The sequence below is a fragment of the Stenella coeruleoalba genome, assembly GCF_951394435.1.
Source record: "Stenella coeruleoalba genome assembly, chromosome: 19".
In the NCBI taxonomy this organism is placed as follows: domain Eukaryota; kingdom Metazoa; phylum Chordata; class Mammalia; order Artiodactyla; family Delphinidae; genus Stenella; species Stenella coeruleoalba.
Window position 1 is genome coordinate 1,934,280 of NC_137165.1, and position 22,892 is coordinate 1,957,171.

Genomic DNA, 22,892 nt, shown 5'->3' on the forward strand with positions numbered 1-22,892 from the left:
AGAACGTTCTCCAGGATAGACCACATGATAAACCACAAAATAAGTTCTCAATAAATTTAAAATGATTGAAATCATACGAAGTGTCTTCTCTGACCACAATGTAATGACATAGAAATCAGTAACAAAGAAATCAGGAAAATTCACAAATGCATGGAAATTAGAAAACAGTTTTTAAAAACCAGTGGGATAAAAGAAGAAATCAGAAGGTGAATTAGAAAATACTTTGAGGGACTTCCCTGGTGGTCCAGTGATTAAGACTCTGTGCTCCCAATGCAGGGGGCCCGAGTTCCATCCCTGGTCAGGGAACTAGATCCTGCATGCCACAACTAAGAGCCCGCATGCTGCAGCTGAGACCCGGTGCAGCCAAATAAATAAATATTTTTCAAAAAGAAAATGTATGTTTTTTTCCATTCCATTGGATTCACCTTGGTTTGTAGCATGTAACATAACTAGTATGTTATATCTATGTGTATACTAATGAAATTTTTAACAGATTTGTACTTTTAAAAAATAAATTTATATTTTCTTTTGGGCTGCATTGGGGCTTCGTTGCTGCACACGGGCTTTTCTCTAGTTGTGGTGAGCAAGAGCTACTCTTCGTCGTGGTGCAGGCTTCTCATTGCAGTGGCTTCTCTTGCGGAGCATGGGCTCTAGGTGCGCGGACTTCAGTAGTTGTGGCTCGCGGGCTGTAGAGCACAGGCTCAGTAGTTGTGGCACATGGGCTTAGTTGCTCCGGAGCCTGTGGGATCTTCCCGGACCAGGGAATGAACCTGTGTCCCCTGCATTGGCAGGCAGATTCTTAACCATTGTGCTGCCAGGGAAGTCCTGTACTTTTTTTTAATGAAAGTTCCTGGTTCTGCATGACCAAATAGTGCAATCATTTTTTTTTTAATATTGTAGCTGATTTCAGAGGGATATTCACTAATAAATGTATGATGTATATCAAGTATTGCCCCCCCAAAGAATATAACATCCAAAAGAATGAAATACTTGGAGTATTGCCATTTTAACAATATTAAATCTTCCAATCCATGAACATGGGGTGTGTTTCCATTTTATTTAGGTCTTTAATTCCTTTCAGCAATGTTTTGAAATTTTCATTTTGTGATATCTCATTGTTGTTTTGATTTGCGTTTCCCTAACAACTAGTGATGTTGAGCATCTTTTCATGTACCTGTTGGCCATTCATATATGATTTTTTGAAAAATGTCTATTCAGGCCTTTTGCCCATTTTTAAATCAGATTTTTAAATTTTATTTATTTATTTATTTATTTTGCTATTGAGTTGTATGAGTTCTTTCTTTCTTTCTTTCTTTATTGGATATTAACCCCTTATCAGATACGTTTTGCAAATATTTTCTCATTCTGTAGGTTGTCTTTTCAGTTTGTTGATTTTTTCCTTTGATATGCAGAAATCTTTTAGTTTGATATAGTTCCACTTGTTTTTTTATTTTATTGCTTGTGCTTTAGGTGTCATATCCAAAAAATCATTGCCAAGACCCATGTCAAGGAGCTTTTTTTACTATTTTACTTCTAGGAGTTTTTCGTAGTTTCAGGTCTTACATTTACATCTTTAATTCATTTCAAATTAATTTTTGTAAGTGGTGTAAGATAGGGGTCTAGTTTCATTCTTTTACATGTGAATTTCCAATTCTCCCAGCACCATTTATTAGAGAGACTGTCTTTTCTCATTGAGTATTCTCGGATCCCTTGTCAAATATTAGTTGACTGTACATGCTTGGGTTTGTTTCTGGGCTCTCAGTTCTGTTCCATGGGTCTATTTGTCTGTTTTTATGCCAGAACCAGACTGTTTTGATTACTACAGTTTTATAATATAGCTTAAAATCAGGAAGTGTGATGCCTCCGGCTTTGTTCTTCTTTCTCAGGATTTGGCTATTTGGGGTCTTTTGTGTTTCCATGTAAATTTTAGGATTGTTTTTTTCTACTTCTCTAAAAGACACTATTGGAATCTTGATAGGAATTGCATTGACTCTGTAGATGGCTTTTAGCAGTATTGACAGTTTAACAATATTAATTCTTCCAATCTGAACACAAGATACCTTTCCATTTATTTGCATCTTCTTCAATTTCATCAGTGTCTTACTGTTTTTAGAGTAGAGATCTTTCATCTCCTTGGTTAAGTTTATCCCCAAGTATTTTATTGGTTTTGATGCTATTGTAAATGGGATCATTTTCCTTATTTCCTTGTCAGGTAATTTGTTGTTAGTGTATAGTAATGCTACTGACTTTTGTATGTTAATTTTGTATTCTGCAACTTTACTGAATTTGTTGACTAGATTTAACAGGGTTTTTTTGTTTGTTTTTGTTTTGTTTTGTTTTGGTGGAGTCTTTAGGATTTTTTATACATATAATGTCATCTTCAGATAGAGACAGTTTTACTTCTTCCTTTCCAATTCTGAGGCCTGTTGTTTCTGTTTCTTGTCTGACTGCACTGGCAAGGACTTCCAGTGCTGTGTTGGATAGGAGTGGGGAGAGGGAACACTCTTGTCTCGTTCCTGATCTTGGAGGAAAAGTTTTCAGCCTTTCACCACTGAGTATGATGTTAGCTGTGGGCTTTTCATACATGGCCTTTATTATGTTGAGGAACTTCCTTCTATACCTAATTTGTTAAGAGTTTTTATCATGAATGGATATTGAATTTTGTCAAATGCTTATTCTGCCTCTATTGAGGGATCATATGTTTTTTTTTCATTCTTTCTATTAATGTGATTTATCCCATTGATTTCCATATGTTGAACTATCCTTGCATCCCAGTATAAATCTCACCTAATCATGATGAATGATCCTTTTAATGTGCTGCTGAGTTTGGTTTGCTAGTATTTTACTGAGAGTTTTTGCATCTAAATTCATCAGGGATATTGGTTCTTTACTTGTAGTGTCCTTTTCTGGCTTTGGCATCAGGGTAATGCTAGCCTTGTCATATGACCTTGAGAGTGTTCAAGCTCCTCTTTGATGTTTTTGGGAAGATTTTGAGAAGGATTGGCATTAATTCTCTAATGTTTGGCAGAATTCACCAGTGAAGCCATCTGGTCCTGGGCTTTTCTTCATTTGGAAATTTATGATTACTGACTCAATCTCATTACCAGTAATCGGTCTGTTCAGACTTTCTATCTCTTCCTGATTCAATCTTGGTAGTTCGTATGTTTCTAAGAATTTTTCCATTTATTGTAGCTTGTTCAGTTGGTTGGCATATAGTTGTTCATAGTAGCCTCTTGTCATCCTTTGTATTCCTGTTGTATCGGTTGTAATGTCTCCTTTTTCATTTAAAATTTTGTTGATATGTGTCCTCTCTTTTTTCCTGGGTTAATCTAACTAAAGTTTTGTCAATTTTTAAATTTTTTTAAAGAACCAGCTCTTAGTTTGGTTAATCTTTTTTATTGTTTTCCTGTTCTCTATTTCATTTATTTCTACTGTAGTCTTTGTTATTCCTTTCCTTCTGCTAACTTGGGGCTCCATTTGTTTTTCTCCTAGTTCCTTGAGTCATAGTGTTAGGTTATTTGGGGGGGATCTTTCTTGCTTCTTAATTGAGGCATTTATTGCTATATAATTCCCTCTTGGAACTGCTTTTGCTGCAACCTATAAGTTTTGGTATGTTGTGTTTCCATTTTTATCCGTCTCAAGAAACTTTTTTTTTTTTTTTTTTTTGCGGTATGCGGGCCTCTCACTGTTGTGGCCTCTCCCATCGCGGAGCACAGGCTCCGGACGCGCAGGCTCAGCGGCCATGGCTCACGGGCCCAGCCGCTCCGCAGCATGTGGGATCTTCCTGGACCGGGGCAAGAAGCCGTGTCCCCTGCATCGGCAGGCAGACTCTCAACCACTGCGCCACCAGGGAAGCCCAAGAAACTTTTTTATTTCCCCTATAATTTCTTCTTTGATCCATTGGTTGTTCAGGAGGGTGTTGCTTAATTTCCATGTATTTGTGAATTTTCCAGTTTTCTTCTTGTTATTGGTTTCTAGTTTCACACCTCTGTGGTCAGAGAAGATACTTGGTATGATTTCATTCTTCTTGAATTTGCTATGACCTCTTTTGTGGCCCAACATATAGTCTATTCTAGAAGATGTTCCATATGCACTTGAGAATATGTATTCTGCTGTCATTAGATAGAATGTTCTGCATATGTCTGTTAGGTCTATTGGTTTGTAGTGTTGTTCAAATCACCGTATCCTTATGCTTCTCTGTCTGGATGATCTGTGCATTGTTAGAGTGAGGCATTAGAGTCCCCTACTGTTCTTGTATTGCTGTTTATTTGAAGAAAATCTTAATAGGTGCAGGGTCCTACCTTGGTTCAGTACATCTCCGCAGGAGGCCAAGACCTCTAAAGCCTTTTAAATTCCAGAAGCCTATTTATTTTATCCTCAAGGTAAAATGCACATAACATAAAATTCACCACTTAAACTATTTTAAAGTATACAGTCCAGTGGCCCCTAGAGAGCTTCAGGATGGGGCTGGACACCAGAAAGACCAAGGCATGATGAGAGGATTGAAACTTTCAGTCTTGAGCTAATTATTAGTGTCAGTGATCTAATCCATCATGCCTAGGTGATAACACCTCCATAAAAACCCCACACGATGAAGGGAACACACTGTCCCAGGTTGGTGAACACACTGGTGCTAGGACTCTTCTGGACTCCACTCAATGGACCTCTTCATCTGAATCCTGTAGAAATATCCTTTATAATAATCATAAGTAATCGAGTGTTTCCCTGAGTTCTGTGAGCCATCCTAGCAAATTATCAAACCTGAAGAAGGGGTATGGGAGCTCCCAATTTACAGACGCTCAGCAGAAGTACGGGAGGCCCAGGACTTACACCTGGCATCTGAAGTGGGAGCAGTTTTGCCGGACTGAGCCCTTAGCCTGTGGGGTCTGCGCTAACTCGCAGATAATGTCAGAATTGAGTTGAGTCACAGGACACCCAGTTGGTGTCCAGAGGGATGGAGAATTGGTCGGAGTGGAGAAAACCCACACACATTTGGTGTCAGAAGTGGTGTTTGTAAACAGGACATAAAGGCTTCCTTCATTTCCTCCACTGCTGCCCTCTCGCTGTCCCCATCCATCAGCTCTTCTTGGCCTCCTTTACCCAGGCCTTTTGATCAGAAGGTGGAGTGGGTGGCAGTGTTGTCTCTAAGTGGTTTATTTCCTTCCGAGACCCAGGCTGCAGAGCGGGGACCAAATACTGTTCTTTCAGCTACTGCATCTTTAGGAGACCAGTTTCATAAATCTGGATGTTATCCCGTTGTGCCCTCTGACCAGTACAAAGTGATCTTTTTCTTTTTTTTTCTTTTTTTTTTTTTTTTTTTAGCGGTACGCAGGCCTCTCACTGTTGTGGCCTCTCCCGTTGTGGAGCACAGGCTCCGGACGCGCAGGCTCAGCGGCCATGGCTCACGGGCCCAGCCGCTCCGCGGCATGTGGGATCCTCCCGGACCGGGGCACGAACCTGCGTCCCCTGCATCGGCAGGCGGACTCTCAACCATTGTGCCACCAGGGAAGCCCCAAAGTGATCTTTTGATTCACGATACATTTCTAGCAATGGCTTGGGAAGTAAAACCACCTGAGAGGCTAGTTTGTTGAAGGTGAGGGTAGTTGGGGAGGGGCGGTCTGAGCCTGCCTGACTTTACGGTAAGCAGTGACTTACTTTTTCTTCCCCGTCTAGTCCCGCATGTGAGGGGATTAATCTTTAAACCCTCTGCCTCGGTTACCGAGTAACAGGCACAGTTGGTTTTGCAGGCCAGTGTGTTCCCAGTGGCAGCCGTTCACTCATTAACACTTCTGGAGGGGTTGCGTGTCCTGGTTAAACTCCAAATGTCACCCACGGAGACCCACCCGGCTGTACACACTGATTTAATTAGTGAGCAATCTGAGCAGGAAGGACCCAGTGGAACCAGAGACATCATTGCCACCAACAGGGAGCATCTGGGGTCAGATGTGGAGCTGAAGCCCAGCTCTGGCCCTCAAGTGGTCGTGCAGGGACAGGTGGCCAGCCTCCTGCCTTCGTCCCTTGACTGTGACCCGTACCACCTACTCTGAGCGCAAAAGGGGACAGTGTGCAGAAGAGCTAAGCAGGGTGGCTCTCAGCCCCTGGCAGACGCTTGCTGGATACTAGGACCCAGTATCTGTGGTCCTGGGAGACCCTGGGGACCCAAGGGGATGGTCAGGATGGGACGGTTTGGCCTGATCACTGGTCTAGAAAAGGGAGCAGGAAATTTGGTGACAGGCCTTTATTGTCCAGCGAAGGGTGTTCTAGGACCAGGACTGCCGTGGCTGGAAGTGAACCATGTGACGCAAGTCTCTATCCCAGGACCCTCTCGGTCCACTCACGGCCTGCTGGGTGCAGAAGGATGTGGCTGCCATCATGGTAGTGTCCCCAGAAGTGGGGCATCTGTCCCCAACCCTCCGTGCTTCTTATCCGAATTACATACAGGTTCAGCCACCCATTCAGTCACGACCCCTTTCTGGGACGATTCTGGTTGCCTCTGGATCCACGAGGCTCCCTTTACTTTGCCCGAGCCTCCCCCGAGCGCTCCCCACTCCCTCGATCCCCACTGGGGGTGGAGGAGATGTAGCTGCGCTTTGAAGCAGCTTCCCTGCACGCGGCCACACCGTGGGCAGGAGGTGGCACCGTCGGCTCGGTTTAATCATCAATTTATTTCCTGCCGGGAAGCCCTTTCTGCCCTGGCCTGGCCTCAGTCCCTCGCGCTCGAGCTGGCCCTGCTGCAGGATGGCTGCGGACAACTCTACCAGCGGCCCCCACGCCCCCGGGCCGCAGCTGAGCGTGGTCGACATCACCATCATAACCGTGTATTTTGCCCTGAACGTGGCCGTGGGCATATGGGTGAGAGGACGGTGGTGGTACCAGCTGGGGTGGGCAGTGGGGTGCGGGAACCGGCCGGCACGTCCCTAGGCATTGCATCCTCTCCCTGGAGGCCTGGTGCCCGCGGGGTCCTCCTCCCAGCCCTGGGGGAGATTTGTCGGAGCCTTGACCGAGCCCCTTTCCCTCTCTGGCAGCAGCTTCTCAGTCTCTAAAGTGAGGAATAGGAAGTCTCTCTAAGGGCAGGCCGAGTGCGAGGCTTGGGGCCTTCTATGCGGCTGACACGCTGGGGGCCCGGGCACAGCACGCCGTCTTCCTGGCCTCGCCTCCGATGTCAGATGGACTCACTGGGCGAACATCGCCCTGAACGATAGAATCACAGGGGTTCTCGGCTGCACCAAACCAGCTGGGCCAGAATCCAGAGGCGGGGAGGGGCGCGCAGGACCTGGGGGTCTCTGTTTTGACAACTCCGTGTCCACCAGCCTAGCCTAGTTCATAAGCCAGTTTCTCCCGCCTTTGATAGGAGAGAAGCGATTTTGGTCATCACAGGCAGCAGCGGGGCCCCTTCTATGCAGGCACTGTGCACATCACCCTAACTCTCCCACAGCCCCGGGCCAAAGGCCAGCCCCGTTTACAGGTGAACCCCGGGGCTTCAGGGGACAGGGGCTTGCGCAGTGAACCCCAGGACCCTGCACGGAGGGGAGGGCCTCCTCCTGTCTACTCCTAACGCCATCAGCTGATGAGCACTGGGGCTGTTTCCACCCTTTGGCGTTGTGAATAACACCGCTGTGAACATTCAAGTACAGGTTTTGCTCGAGCACCTGTTTCCAGTTCTCTGTATCCTGGGAGTGGATTTGCTGGGTCCCGGGATAATCTGTGTGTCTAAGTCTTTGGGGAGCCAGCGGACTGTTTCCGCAGCAGCGGCACGAGCCACGCGAGGGCTCCAGTTTCCACTTCTGTCCTTGCAGTCCTCGTGCCGGGCCAGCAGGAACACAGTGAGCGGCTACTTCCTGGCGGGCCGGGACATGACGTGGGGGCCGGTGAGTACACCCTGTCTCCTCCCGCCCCTCCTTCCAGTGGGGCCGCATCTGATCTCTAGGTCAGCCCTCATCTGCATCCCTGCGGTCACTGTGTGTCCTCCTCACCCAACGTCACCCCCCAGGCCAGCCCAAGCAGGCAGTGATGGGGCAGGCTGAGACTGACAGGGGGTCCCCAAGCTGGGGTGCTGGAAAACGTGGCAAGGGTGGGGCTCGGAGTCGGGGTGGGCCTCTTGCTAGATCCTTTTCCTCTCTCTCCTCCAGATGGGAGCCTCCCTCTTTGCCAGCAGCGAGGGCTCGGGCCTCTTCATCGGACTGGCGGGTTCGGGTGCAGCTGGAGGCCTGGCGGTGGCAGGCTTCGAGTGGCATGTGAGCTCCTGGAAGGCGGGCCCAGGCTGTGTGGGGCCGTGGGAGGAAGCACAGCAACCTTGAGAGATGCTGGATGGGGCTGCATCAGAGCCTACCCCTCTGTGGCCAGAGGGGCAGCTCCCAGCAACCGGCGTGGCCAGCGTCCAGGCAGGCGGCGCTCCTGGGGAAGCTGGGTCTTCAGAATGCTGAAGAGCCGCGGGAAGCCGTGAGCCTTTGCCTGGCTGTCTGTTTATAGGGCTGCGGGGGCGGGGCCGCCCCAGGTTCTCCTGGCAACTCAGGCCTCCAGACCCCTGGCGTCTGCTGTCCTTACTCTGCCTCTGTCCCCCTCAGGCCACGTACGTGCTGCTGGCCCTGGCGTGGGTGTTCGTGCCCATCTACATCTCTTCGGAGGTGAGTCTGCTCCTGGGGCCTCAGGACAGCCCCGCCTGCGTCCGGGCCTTGGTTGGAGTGGGTGGTGGTGATGGGCAGGACCCCTGGCTTCACTCACAAGGTGAGTGAACCCACAACTCTCAGTTCTGGGTTTGTTGTTAGTCCAACTAACATTCCCATCAGCCCACGAAGACAGGTCCCCTTGGACCTCAGCCCATGGGCCTCGTCTGTTGGTTTCTGCTGTACCTGCGTGTTGCATCTGGGGGATGATGCATCTACCCGAGCACACAGGCTGCACACCTGGGCTGTGCACTGGGCTACACACCTGGGTGAGACACCTGGGCTGCACACCTGGGTGGCGCACCCAGGGGACACTGTCCTTGACTCCACCACTCCTTCAGCCCCAGCTGGGCTGTCACTAAGTCCAGGGGATCCCTTTCCTGGTTGTCTCAGTCGGGCACAGCCGGCTTCCCCAACCAGCCGAAGCTCACTGGATTTGTCACCACAGCCTCCAAACTCATCCCTGTGCCCCCAGGCACAGTCCCCCGAATCCATTCCTCCTGTCTCAGCCTGCCACACCCAGGCCTGAGCCCCTCAGGATGTGATCAGAGCGCTTAGCCTGGAATTCCAGGCCTGGCGTTGGGAGTGTGAGAAGCTCCCGGTCCTGAACATGGGCTGTGGTCTCGCAGCACGCTTAACCCCTGCCCCCGTGCCCCCGCCAGATTGTCACCATGCCTGAATACATCCAGAAGCGCTATGGAGGCCAACGGATACGCATGTACCTGTCTGTCCTGTCGCTGCTGCTGTCTGTCTTCACCAAGATATCGGTGAGCTGCCCCACCCCCAGCTTCTGGCTGGAACACCCCTGCTCTGGGGTCCTCGAAGGGACCTGACATCCCTTGATCTGTCTCTGCCTTGTCTAACAGCTGGGGAAACTGAGGCCTAGAGAGGCACACTGACTTGCCTAGGGTCACACAGCTGGCCCAGCACCCTGGGGCTGGGCTCAGCAGCCGGCGAATTTGGGGTCAGAACGCAGGCCCCGTGACTCCTGCTTTGCCCAGGTTCTGGATGCGGGGTGTCAGGGGTTACGGTTAAGGGCCGGCACCGGGTGAGCCGGGACCGCCCACTAGGGGGCGCCCAGAGCCCGAGGTCTCTGGCCCGTGATGCCGTTTGGTTGTCAGTCCTCCGCTAGGCTGACCCCGCGGCGCCCCCTTTCCCTTGCGGGCCTGGCCTGGCCCCGCTGGAGGGCCAGCGTGGGGCGCGTCTTGTCCACACCCTGCGTTTCACAGGTAGGGAGACGGAGGCCGGGAGGGCGGGGAGCTGGTCCCCGGCGCGCGAGAACTCCGCGGCAGCACCAGGCCTCGGGTTCTCCCTCCCGAGTCCTCGGTGCCTGCCGGTCCCCTGAGGCCGTCCAGCCGCTCCAGCTCCGGCCCCTGCGAGGGCTCAGAGGTGGTCGGCGGGGCCTGGGCGGCCTGCTTCTGGCCGAGCGAGCCCGCGCAGCCCCGAGCCTGCTTCCTCCCGCGTGAGGCCTGGCGCTTCTGAGGGCGTGGCCGGGGCTTCCTCCTCCGCGGCCCCTGCAGCCCCGGGAGCCTCGGCCGGCCGGGCCTTCACCGGAGCTGCGCGTCTGCACGTCTCCTTCTGGGTGGGTTTCGGGGTGTTTAGAGAGCAGGCGCCACCTTCTTCCCTGGACAGATCCTAAGAGTTCTCCCCTGGGGCTTCCCTCTACCGACCAGGACGGCGCCGCTGCTCTCCAGGCCCAGTTCCCACGCGGGCTCCTCCCCCACCGCCCCCACCGCCCCCCCCACCCCCCCACCCCGTGCCGGGCGCCTCCCTGGCAGCAGGACCTCAGTACAGGGGGACGCAGGTGTGTCACGGTGGGCGGGGGGGACAGTGCGGACCCAGAAGAGGGGTTGGCAGTGCCTGCTGGGGTTGCGTTGGTTGGGGTCTAGTGGAGAAGGGGGTACGCACGGCATGGGGGGTGCAAACGCCAAGGAGAGAGGTGCACGGGCGTAGGGCGCGTCTGGGGTGGTCCCGTCCGGAGGCCCAGACTGCAGGGGTCAGGCGCCTCGGGAGCAGAGGAGGAGCTGGGAGGGAGGTGACCGGGAGCGGTGGCAGCTGAGGCAGACCTGAGGGCTGCAGCTGGCTCTTGGGTGGCAGTTCCCGCCCTGGCCCAGGGGGCTCCGTCGGAGATGAGTGAGGAGTGCCCCAGGGGCCCTGGAGGCTTTGAGCAGAGGTGACACGGTCAGGTCTGTGTTAGTGCCACCGGCACCCCCAGAGGATGGACTGGAGGGGACAGGGGCGAGAGGCGGGGGGCGGGGGGCAGTCTGGTGAGGCCAACCCCTGGTCGAAGGGGTTTCGTCTCCGCCCACCCCCCTGTTCGTCCTACTGGTGGCTCTGAGGCAGAGCTCACACGTCACACTCATAGCTTGGGCAGGACGTCCAGAATGTCGGGGTTGGGGGGCAAAGTGGGGGATCCTTCGAGGCCACCTCGTGTGCAGCCCTGTTTACAGACAAGACGATTGAGGCCTAGGGAGTGGCCACCACTTGCTGAATCAGGCAGGGACAACCGTTAGAGCCCAGTGGGCCCGAGCGCTGCCGTGTGGCGCTGAAGGAGCCAGGCGTGGTACTTCAGACTCCACTTTGTGATGGGATGACTCAGTTTGCCCACCTATAAAATGGGGAGCCTCAAGGCTGGGGCTGCCTGGATGAAGTGGACAGGGAAGCAGGAGGAATGCAGATTGCCGGGCTGGGTCTGGGAGGGACTGGGGCCCCCCAGCTAATGTTTGGGGCTGAAGCTGTTTGCAGTGTGTGTGCCCAGCCGGCCCCCAGAGGCCCTGACCTCACTGGGTGGAGCCCCAAGAACGCCCAGGACCCTCACCAGCTGCAGCCTGTCCAGAGACCACAGGGCCCGCCTGCCGCCAGCCCCCATGTGGGGACAGTGGTGTGCAGAGAGAGCAAGCCATGGGTGGCAGGGGGCCTCACACGGGCTTGGGGGGAACCGAGCTCCATCACCGTGTGCTCTGGGAAATAGAGAAACCCGGCCTGACACCCCAGGCCACTCAGGGTAAAGGCCAACCGTGGCCAGCAAGACCCTCACCTCTCCTGCTTCTCCCGACGCAGACATCACTCCAGCTACACTGAGCACACCCGAGGCATGACCCTGCCACAGGGCCTTTGCACCTGCTGTGTCCTCTGGCTGGAACCTCTTCTCCTGGATATCCATGTGGCTCACGCCCCTGCCTCTCAGGTCTTTCACAGCTCACCCTCTCAGCGAGGCCCTCGGCTGCCCCGCAGGTGCAGACCTGCGCCCCCTGTCTTTCACACACGTGCTACCTTCTTACGCCGAATGATTTCATTAGAATGGCCACAGTCTGCCTCCCCCATTTTTTCTCTGTTCATTGGTGTATCCCCAGTGGTACTAGGTGCCCGGCACACCTCATGGGACTGAATGGAATCATCTATGTCAGGCTCGGCTGGGTTTTCCGTGAGGGGCCAGATAGAAAGTATGCTCAGTTTTGCATGCCACTTACACACCACTGAAATTTGCTGTTGGCGTTTGAAAGACACACCAGTGCGGCTGATGGGATCAAGCCTGTGGGCTATAGTGTACCAGCCCCTGGTCTATGCAAACGTGCCTGTTTATTGAGCACCTACTGTGTGCCAGGCCCTGGGTGGGCACCCATGATGAACCCATTTCTCGTTCTCAAGGACTTTTCCTTCCAGGCAGATGAGATAAGTCAGCAGAGCAGTGCATCCACACTGAGTGGTACAAGAGTGATCAGTGCAGCAAATGCAGGGCTGAAATCTGGACGGAAGAGAAGGAGCAAGCGACAGGTTTGCTTTGCAGACAGTGGTCCAGCTGCTGAGGGAAGCCGATGGGGCTGGGGAGAGGGTGCCTGCAGGGCCTCTGGGCCGGGAGGTGGGTTTCATTCTGCGCGAGTGGAGATGCAGAGACCTCGGCGCTCCCTCTGAACAAGCCGAGTGCAGGAGGGACCAGCGAGGGGATTCCAAAGGGATGGGGCCCAGGGTGGGGAAAGTGGAGGCGGGCAGGAGTACTTTGGGAATCAACAGCCATGGCCGGTGGGTTGGGTGCAGGGAGTGTGGCAAAGGTGAGACGTGTCCAGAACACTGAAGGGACAGTGATGGCCTCTGTGGAGATGGGCGAGGTTGGGGGTTGGGGACACAGGCTGATTTGGGGTAAACTCGTGGTAAGTGTCAGTGCAGGGACCTGCCCAGCTTCTCTGCTATCCACAAAGGGAGGGGGCAGTAGGGTCTCATGCAGGAAGGTGTCCAGGACAGGGCCCAGCCAGGGGGCACGTGCCTGTGGGGCACTCGGGGTGCTGAGAAGCTGTGACGAGCCAGCAGAGCAGCCCTAGCCTGCAGGTCAGCTCAGCCCAGCTCCCTCCCATGTCCGGGGCTCATGGCCCCTGCAAGCCCGTGGGATGGTGCAGGAAGGGGGGGTCAACCCTCTCAGGGGCCCCGAGGGTCAGCCCTAAAGCCCGCAGCCCTGCTCACAACCGTGCAGCTTTGGGCCAGTTGCTTCGTGCCTCTGCGCCCGTGCCCCGCTCTATGGAGTGGAGCGGCTCCCTCAGGGGTCCCGCCTGCGCCTCCGCGGCCTGCCCTGCGCAGGGCCTGCAGAGGCCAGCAGGGCCAGAGGGGGCCGAGCACAAGTGCCTGTGTTTCTCCACATCTGCACCCACACTCTACCCAGAGGCTCAGGAGGTAAGGCGACGTGCTCACCAGGGACACAGACCCAGGTCCGAGCGGGGCTCTTAGCTTCTAGCAGGCTGCAGCTCAGCTGGGGCCCCAGGAGAGGGAGCTCCGTCGGCAGAAGGAGAGGTCAGAGCCGGCCGGGGGTCGTCTGAGGCTCCTCGCGGGGTCTCCTTTAGAGCCAGCAGGCAACCGCACATTTGCTGGCCTCCAGCGGCAGCTGCGTGGGGTCCCCAGGGGATCGGCGGCTAAAGTCCCACCTCCACACCTGTGCCTGTGCTGTTCCCGCTGCCCACGCATCACTCTTCAGATCTGCTGCCCTGGAAGGAAGTCCCTGAGCAGTAGAGCAGTTGGGGAGCAGGGCGTCGGGGCGGGCTGAGTCCTGAGCAATGAGATGCAGAGATGGGAGGTCCCAGGGCAGAGGAACTTGGGCGGGCCAAGGCCTGGAGGCAGCAAAGTGCCTGGCGTGGAATGTCGGCGTTGACCAGACTTACCTGGGCTTAAAGGGATGCGTGGCCAGAGCCTGGAGGCTGGGCGCACAGGCCAGGGCTGTCCTCTGAGGCAGATGGGGTCCAGGGAGTGGTCTTGAGCAGTGGCTGGAGGCCAGCCAGGTGGGAGGAGGGGCTGCTACTTTCTAGAGCCCCCCTGCTCCGTCGCCGGTCCCCTCCATCTCTGATACCTGCCAGAGCCTCGCCTTGGGGAGGTCGCTTGCCCTCCATGGGCCTCCGTCTGTCCCTGGTCTGACGGAGCAGGGGGCTTGGAGAGTCCTTCCTGCTCTGATATCCAGCAGCTCTGGGCTTCTTAGCTTGGGCTGGAGGTGGACACACACACTCGCAGCCGGAGGGTGGGGGGGCCAGAGTGAGGGGCCGCCGACTCCCGAGAACACCTCGTCTGAGTGCCCACGCTGGCAGGTGCCCTCTCCAGGAGAGGGGAGGGGAGGAGCCTGGGGGAAGCAGGGGTTCCACAAGCCTGACTCCGAGCAGGGCTGGTCAGCTCCTAGCTCGGCCGGTGCCCCAGGCCTCGGGCAGACTGTCCCCCACTCGGCAAGCTCAGCTAACCCGCGGGCTTGCCCAGCTCTCTGAGGAGCCTCTTGGCCCCAAAGGCTGTATTTTGGGTTATCTCCCTGCCATTAAGCAAGCCCAGAACGGCAGTTTCGGAAACTTGCGGCGGGGAGGGACCCTGGCCCAGCCCTAGGTCCCGCAGGATCGGGTCCTCCCTCCTTCCCTGGGCACCCACTGCGCAGTGGGGAGGGGCGGGCAGTTGTGGTCCGTAAGGCCCATTCCAGTGCTGAGGCTAGAAGACTCGCCCCAGGGCTTCAACTCTTGCCTCTGTGCTGCCCCAGGGCCTGGGATGGCAGGACTGTGTCCAGTTCAGCCCTAGGAAGTAGCCTCGGCCTGAGCCGTGGTCCTGGCTTCAGTGTCAACCCCATGGTGGGTCAATAAGTGAGACGGCCCCTCTGTTCCCCCAGCCCACCCCTGGCACACATCTGGTTTCTTCTTGGGGTGCCCTGCTTAACAGGGAGCAGAGAACAGGGACCCAGGGACCCAGACAGACGTGGGTCTGGAGATGGAGGCTCACTCGTCTTCTTGGACCCCCCACCTCCAGGAAGCCCTCCCGGACTCCCTTTTCCATCCCCAGGCAGGGGCCAGACTGAACAGCAACACCGCTCCCTGGTGGGCAGAGGGCACTCAGGACTTTATTAACATCAGCAACGTCCCCTGCACACTGCTTGTCCACAGCCAGGACTTCCTCCCCTTCAGAACAGTCCCTGGAAGGTGGGGGGGGGGTCTCCCCTTCTTCCTCTACGTCGGGTGTGTGGCGCTCCGGGTCCTGCGGTTACCTCGGGCCCGTGCACACACCCCTTTCCCGTCCCCAGATCGACCTGTACGCGGGGGCCCTCTTCGTGCACATCTGCCTGGGCTGGAACTTCTACCTGTCCACCATCCTCATGCTCGCCGTCACGGCCCTGTACACCATCGCAGGTACGGCGCCTGCGGGTGGCAGGTGTGGCCTGTGGACACGCACGGGAACCCGAGCGGTTGGTGGGGGGCAGGGGGCCGCCCCCTCCCACAGCCTGGGACCTGGCCAGTTCGTGTCAGGCACCTGGGCTTCAGCAGCTGGCTCCGCTGGCCTGGCTGCTGCGTCCACAGCTCACCCACCCGTGCAAGGGCAGGGGACGTCGATGTGGAACAGCTGTCCCTCCCGGAGCTCTGCTCACCTCCCTGTCCCTCCCCTGTCGAGGCCAGGGCCCCTCCAGCTCTCTCGTCTCCACCCACAGGGGGCCTGGCCGCTGTGATCTACACAGACGCCCTGCAAACGCTCATCATGGTGGTGGGAGCCGTGATCCTGACGGTCAAAGGTGAGAGGCCATGGGGGCTGTCACAGCAGCGAGCCCTTTGGGGTCTGGGTGCCGCCCTGTCAGGGCCCGGTGTCCGCACTGGGGGTGGGTGGCCTCATGAGGTCAAGCCAAGGTCAAGCCACGAGGCAGTCAGCCCCCCACCGGCCTCCCCTGGGTGACGGAGGCCTGCTCCCCTCCCACCCCTGCTGCCCAGCGGCACTTCTGTCACCCGCTCCGGGCCGGCTGGCATCTGGCTGCGGACCTGACTCAGGAGGCAGGGCTGTCCGCACCCACGCGGGCTCGGGGCTCAGTGGGAGCAGGGCTGCAGGTGGGTGTGCAGACACACTTGGGAGACCACAGACCTGCCTGGACATCTGCCCCCATTGCTTCAAAGCATGTCCAAGATCTCAAGAAGCCAGCGGGACAAAGGCAAGGTGGAGAGAAGGGGGGTTTGGATCTCCTGGTCTGGGAACAGGGAGGAAGCTCGGGGTGGGGGCTGCCCCAGAGGTAGTGAGATCCCCATCCCGGGAAGTATGCAAGCAGAGCCAGGAGGATCCCACGGAGAGCAAACGGTCTCTTCCAGACTCAGACTCTAGGACCCTGTGGCTGGGCAGTTTCCAACCCGTGTCTGGTGTTCGTCCGTTCGCTCTGAGCACTCCCCCTGGCCTGGCCTGGGCTACAGGTGGCACTGGTGCCGGGAGCCCAGAGTCCGGGCAGCGGGCCGCCTGCTGGGGAAGGCGGGGGAGTGGGGCCTGTGGCTGCCCAGCCTCCTCACAGACCAGGGGCCTGTGTACCCGGAGCCCACTGCGGGAGAGGCACCCAAGCAGCCAGGCCTGGTCTGGATGGGGGCGGGGGAGTGACCACAGACAAAGCAAAAGCCACAGGTGGGCCCAGACCCCGAGGCAGACAGGAGCAGTGAGGGGGTGAACGTGGTTGGCTCGCGCCGGCCGCCTGGCGGTGTAGCCTTGGTGGTGCCCCTGCCCCTCTGGGGACTCTGTGTCCCTTCTCAGTGCCACATCCCCCAGCCATACTCAGCTCTGCCGAAGTCATGTCCTTTGGAAGCCCCTGGGTCAGGACGTTAGCCCTTCAGATTCCTCAGGAAGGTCCTCGAATGCCAAGAAAAGACACGTTTGCTTCCTTGGGTCGACAGCCTGGCAGAGAGCTCCTCACCTGAGGCTGGTGGGCGTCCAGAGGCCGGCGGGACACTGGGGTGCCCTCGTGTGGAATGCTCATTTAATATTATCATTTTAAATACAAATAAAATAGTCCTTTGAATTCACCTTTTTTAAAACCCTCTACGTCCATACCTTTCCAGACCCTGGAAAAGGTGAAGTGGGAAAAGTTGAGTTTGATGCAAGAAGTTACTCGTGAGCTGAGGGCAGTGGGGCTGGGAGTCACGGCCGCCAGCCACCAACCGTGCCTGTCCCGCCCACCCCCTCCAGCTTTCGAGCAGATCGGCGGGTATGATCAGCTGGCGCCAGCCTACGCCCGGGCCGTCCCATCCAGGATCATCTCCAACACCACCTGCCACGTGCCACGGGCAGACGCCATGCACATGTTCCGAGACCCCTCCACGGGGGACCTCCCGTGGACCGGGATGACCTTCGGCCTGACCGTCATGGCCACCTGGTACTGGTGCACCGACCAGGTGAGGTCACCGCCCTCCCTCCCTTCCTTTCTTCCAGGGTGGCTCTGGAGGTCAGGGCGGCCAGGGAACACCTGCGCGGTGAGCCCGGGCTGGGGTGGAAGCCGTGGATGGCGTGGCTTCAGGCCCGGGCACGAGGTGTTAGGGGTCCTTGCAGTCCCGGGGGGCCTGGGCCTGCCGTTTAGAGTCGGATGAAGCCCACTGGCCACCCATCCTGGCCTTCAGGTGCTTCAACTGGGACAGTTTGGAGTACGGGATTCCGAAGGGGCTGGAATGCTCCTCGGCGGCCCTGACGTCGGCCTGGGGGCTGGCGTTTCGGGCCAGTCTTGGGGTCCCAGGACCCGGCAGCTCACAGGGCTCCGGGCCACCCTTGGCCTGCCAGTGCTGGGGAGCTGCCACAGCCGGGCCCACTTTCCTGCCAGAGCTCTGGGCGCCATTGGCGGCGGGGCGGTACTGCGGGGGTCCCAGGGTCCTCGACGGCTGCGGGAAGGCATCTTTATCCCTAGGGACTCGGTAGTGGTGGAACCGCTGGCCCTGGGAGAGAGAGAGAGCAGAGTGAGTGAGACCCAGGGACTGGGGCAGCTCTGCCCCTTCCTGAGGGGCCCTTGCCAGGCAGGCTGCAGCCGGCACACCTGGGTTTGCTTCCTGGCCTTGCCACTCACCAACGGGTGGTCCTAGACAAGTATCTTCCAGTCCTCCGTGCCTCGGTTTCCCCACGTGTCCCAGGGGAACGGTCCGCCTGCGAGGTCGCACTAAGGCCAGCGCCTACTCTTCCCCATGCCCCGCCCCCCTCCTCCACATTCTCCGTAAGAGGGACGGACGGGGATGCCAGAGACAGTGCCTCCCCCTGCGCCCGCGTGTGTGGTGAGTGTGGCGGCTAGGTCTTCCTCCGGAGTCTGACTCTAGGCCTTCCCAAGTTGGGCACGTACCAGGTGGCACCAGGCGGCCCTGCTCCCTCTCTGGGCAGAAGCAGACGATGCCCCCGCCCTGCCTGCCTCGAGGGCCACGGGTAGCTCCAGGTGGCACTTGGGCGGGAAGGGGCCTCGTGAGCACCAGAGCCTCAGCGGGCACGGGCCTGATGACCGTCCTCGCCTCTGGACCCGTGGCCTCGAGGGCCCCACCCAGGAGCGAGGCAGCCAGCCCAAGAGTCGACCCAGCCAGTCACTGTGGGGTGAAGGGGGGCAGCTTCTCTGCGAGGCAGGCCTGGCGGCCCCATCCACAGGCCAGAACGCTGAGGCCCAGGGTGGAGTGCCTGCCCGGCGAGGAGCGCTCTGCAGCTCCCGAGCACAGGTGTTTTGTGTGCTCGCTGGGAGACCCTGCCTGGGCTGTGACGGCGGGAGGCAATCTATGTTGGGAGGGTCCAGGAACCCTGGGAGGCTGGGCCTCAGTTTTCCCATCTGTGACATGGTGCCGGAGAGTCCCTTGTAGGCTGCGCCCACCACAGGTGTCTGCCTAGCACCCCTGGGGGGCCTGGGGGCCGCCGGCCTGGGTGAGCGAGGGGCTGGTTGAAAGGCCGGCGGTGGAGGGCATGCGGGGAAGTGTCTAGACTGCCCTGTGGGCCAGCCGGGGCCCCTCTGCCCCAGGGCACCTCTCACTCCCTCCCCACTCAGCATGGCCTGGCATGGCATTGGCGTCTCTGGGTGGGGCAGCATTCAGGAGATTCTCCCATGAAGGCCAGGCGAGTGGCCTGGAGGTCAGGGCTGGACTGGGCTTGCCTCCTGGATAAGAAGGTCACACAAGGAGGCAGCTGACCCCAAGGTGGTCCAGAGTGCCTTCCCCCCCCGCATCGTCCTGCTCAGGCTGGGTCTGCCTGGGCGACTGCTGGGCCTTGGACCAGAACCCCCGCCTGCGTGGTACCGACCTCCTGGGCCCTGGGGGCTTGGCAGGACTCTCCTCAGCCCCCGGGACACCCACGGTGTGGCCAGCGGCAAGCGGCAGCTCTGTGTGCCGGGGCCACGGGCGCTTTTCGTTTTCTTTAGGCTTCTCAGTGTCTCCCAGCTCAGCCACAGTGCGTAGGCGACATCAGAGCCCAGCAAACCCAATAAACAGGAGGCAGAGGCCCGGTGGGCAGAGAGCTGCCACACCCCTCCCCGACCTCAGCCGCTCAGTCAGCACCCCCAGGAGGCGCACAGACCCGAGGGGCCTTGGGGCCTGCCCGCTCCCGTGGTGCCGGCGCTCCTCGCGTCACCTGCCGCTGCTGCAGTTTCAGACGGGCTGTCTTTCAGGCAGCAGCTGGGTCAGTCCTCGTGGCGGCCACCACTTTTCAGGCTCCCGCGCAGGTCAGGTGCAGTGTCAAGTGCATGGGCCCCGTTGCCTCGTTTCTCCCCGTGTTCCCGTGGGCTCTCTTGTCCCCATCTCACAGCCAAGGGGTCCAAATGCTCCTGGGCGGCACAGGGCCGTGGCTGACCCTGAGGTGGCCCTGATGAACGCCTAAACTTGGTGACTCGCAGCCGGCCACCCGGGCACGGGCTTGGCCGTCCACACGCGGCCTCATCCAGGATTTGCAGCAACCCTGCAGGTCGGGGGTCATGTCACATCTTGCAGGCGAGGACAGAGCGGTTCGGGGAGGTCCAGTGGCCGGGCCGGGAGAGGGAGCTGGCCTCCGGCAGGGCCTGTGCAGAGAGGCACTGGGAGGGTGCTGCCGGGGAGGCCCCGGCCTTGCCTGCTGGGGCACCGAGCCTCAGCTTCTCCAGCTGTAGAATGGGGCGACCACGGCTGTCCCGCCCACCTCCCGGGGCTGGCCGCCAAGAGCACGGAGCAAAATAAGGGAAGACACGCAGGGATTTAGGGAAACTCTTCTCTCCCGCGGGGAGCGCGGCCCTGGGCTCTTGTAATCACAGGACATCACAGGGGAAGGGTCTACAGAGAAGCTGTCTAGACGGGGAGACTGAGGCCCCAAGCGAGGAAAGGACTTACGGCACGTCACAGGAGCTGGCGGAGAGGCAGGACTGGAATCAGCTTGCCCTGCAGACCCCACGCCGCCAGCCCGGGCACCCTGTCATTTTTTTTTTTTTTTCATTAAGAAAAGCAAAGGCAGTTTATTTTGAGCTACAGCAAACGGGAGGCAGCTTCCGTCCCTCACATTTGGCAGAGGCTGAAAGGCAGGCAGATGAGCCAGGGAGTTCTGCAGAGGTCCTGATGGGAGGCCCTGATGGGAGGCCGCGGCCCGGGGACACGGGAGGTGGGGCGACCCTGTGATTGGTGCGGGTAGGAAGCGACCAGGGGACAAAAGTTAGAGATGCTGTCGGTTACTGATTAGGTCCTGGCCACCTGGGGCTAACTGTTAGAGCAGTCATCGTGCAGCCTCCTCAGCGGTTACTGGAGATAACCGTCGGCCTTCCTGCGTGGCTCTGAGAGCTGTTTATTGTACGTAACGGGGTGGCTTCCCGGGCAGGTCAGAGTTCTTTTTTTTTTTTTTTTCCCCTGGGCTGCATCACGGGGCTTGTGGGATCTTAGTTCCCCGACCAGGGATTGAACCCACGCCCTCGGCAGGGAAAGCACAGAGTCCTAACCACTGAACTGCCAGGGAAGTCCCAGAGTTCTATTTTTAGACGCGGTCCAGCCAACATCCAAGTGCTGTTCAGCCTCTGTGGGACTGCGCTCCACAGTAAGTGCGAGTGAGCACACCTCCAAGGGCATGCCTTCGCTTCTGGACCTTGAGGTGAATATGACAAACTGCTCAGAAGCCTAAATCTTGAGGGATAATCACCTCTGATCCAGAGCTCCTTTACAGGAGTACGATTTTCATCTCATTTTCTCTGAGACACTTAGATGGGCCTCTGAAGAAACACACGACAGTTTCTCTTAAGGACCCTAAACACAAATGAGCACTAAGGGGCCTCTGAGATGGACACACGCAATTTTGGGCCTTTACAAAAACCACTTTTGTGAAAGTGGAGGGAGTTCGAGTACAGTGGTGGAAACAGGTTCCTCCTAAAACAAAGGCTGTTTCCACTCCTACGCCTGACATGATGAGTCTGCATTTGTTCCGTTGGATGTTAACTGTTCCCTAGGCGTCAGACATTAGATCGAGCATGGCCCACTAGGTCCACGACTATTAAGTACTGACTATCTTCAGCCAGGTAAGACCTTGGGAAAAGATGGAAAAGACCACACAGAGAAAGCATCTGGGGTCCTCTGATGGAGAACAGGCTACAAGCCACTATTTCCCAGAATGCCCTGGAGCCCCTTTGCTTTGATGTAAACCCAGGTTATTTTCTCCCGTTGATGAAAAGGTGCTGGAGGATGAGCCGGGGAGGGTGGAGTCTCCCAATGGACACCAAGGAATATTCTAGTGGATTCAGTGGGCTGCACCCTGAGAGCTTTGAAAATGACCCCATCCCTGCCTGATCTACCAGAGAAAAATCTGTTTCAGAGCTTGCCCTGCCCTGGCACCCTGGAATTAATGCTTCACCAAGAGCTGTGTCTAGAGGGAGATGCTAGGAGCTACCTGTCAAACCTGCGTGTTTGGAAAATAACTTAAAATCACAAAGAATTCCTACTTCTGGGTTGCAGGAGGTGATTTAAACTGCAGAACACCGAAGGAAAAATACTTGTATTTCAAAGTTATAGACTGCACAACTCTGTGAACATACTAAAAACCATGGAGGTGTACACTTTATGTGGCTGAACTGTGTGTGAATCACGTCTCAGTAAAGCTGTTTAAAGTCCCACATTCTTTTTTTGGTGTCAGAACTGGAAGGGATCTCAGATGCCATCAGTTCCAACTACCCCCCTCCCATTCTGCAGATCTGGAAGCAGAGGCCCAGGCAGGAGCTGCCTGAGGCTACATGAAGAGTTGCCCTCATGCTGCAGCTTCTAGCTCCTTCCATTACTGAAATGCAAGCTTCCCCAAACCCAGGTCCTAAAGCCCCAGACCTCTGCCAGGGACACGACACAGTTGGAACCAGCGTCTGCTCTTGGCACGTGCATGAGCCTGCCAGCCTCTCATGAGGGTGCAGGAGGTGGGGGGGGTGTCCCTGATAACCTACCCACCCAGGGTCTTCTCCCGCCCTGACAACTGCCAGGGTGACAGGCTGCTCAGGACCAACACCTTCCCTCCTCGACAGCTAGGGAGACTGAGTCCCCGGAGAGAACCTTGGCCCCAGGTGCTCAGACAACTGGCAGGGATGCTGTTGGGTGTTAGGGTGGGCGCGGTTGTCTCAGGCCGGTCTCGGGCTAGTGGGACAGCACCTATCTCACACACTCCCTGAGGCCCACGGGCGAGAAATCCCGAGGAGGCTGGGGCTCACTGCCTCCCCCTGCCCCCAGGTCATCGTGCAGCGCTCACTGTCCGCCCGGGACCTGAACCACGCCAAGGGGGGCTCCATCCTGGCCAGCTACCTCAAGATGCTGCCCATGGGCCTGATCATCATGCCGGGCATGATCAGCCGTGTGCTGTTCCCAGGTAGGACGGGCCCTGGGGGCTGGGCTGGCTGCAGGGTGCAGAGGTCACCAGGAGGAGAGGTCAAGGACAGAGGCAAGGTGTTTCCCGGCCTGGGGGAGCGGGGAGGGGAGTGGTCCCCAGGGCCACAGTCAAAGGGATCGACACGGAGATGGCTTGACATAAGGTCCGGGCAAAGACTACCTCCTGCTG

At 57.0% G+C, this 22,892-nt stretch overlaps 1 protein-coding gene across 3 annotated transcripts in view; it reads left to right on the forward strand.

Moving 5' to 3' along the window:
• The first annotated feature begins 6,468 nt into the window (after nt 1-6,468).
• Nucleotides 6,469-22,892, forward strand: part of SLC5A10 (solute carrier family 5 member 10) — a 55,111-nt gene continuing 38,687 nt past the window's right edge. For 2 of the 3 annotated variants that reach the window (XM_079905742.1, XM_079905743.1), the window contains exons 1-9: nt 6,469-6,852; nt 7,797-7,868; nt 8,130-8,234; nt 8,565-8,624; nt 9,326-9,430; nt 15,190-15,295; nt 15,592-15,672; nt 17,094-17,299; nt 22,568-22,703. In XM_079905742.1, the coding sequence (XP_079761868.1) occupies nt 6,739-6,852; nt 7,797-7,868; nt 8,130-8,234; nt 8,565-8,624; nt 9,326-9,430; nt 15,190-15,295; nt 15,592-15,672; nt 17,094-17,299; nt 22,568-22,703 (985 nt within the window). In that variant the 5' untranslated portion in view covers nt 6,469-6,738. Of the gene's footprint in view, nt 6,853-7,796; nt 7,869-8,129; nt 8,235-8,564; nt 8,625-9,325; nt 9,431-9,760; nt 9,893-15,189; nt 15,296-15,591; nt 15,673-17,093; nt 17,300-22,567; nt 22,704-22,892 lie in introns of those variants that run through there. The other variant, XM_079905744.1, reaches the window with a different exon arrangement.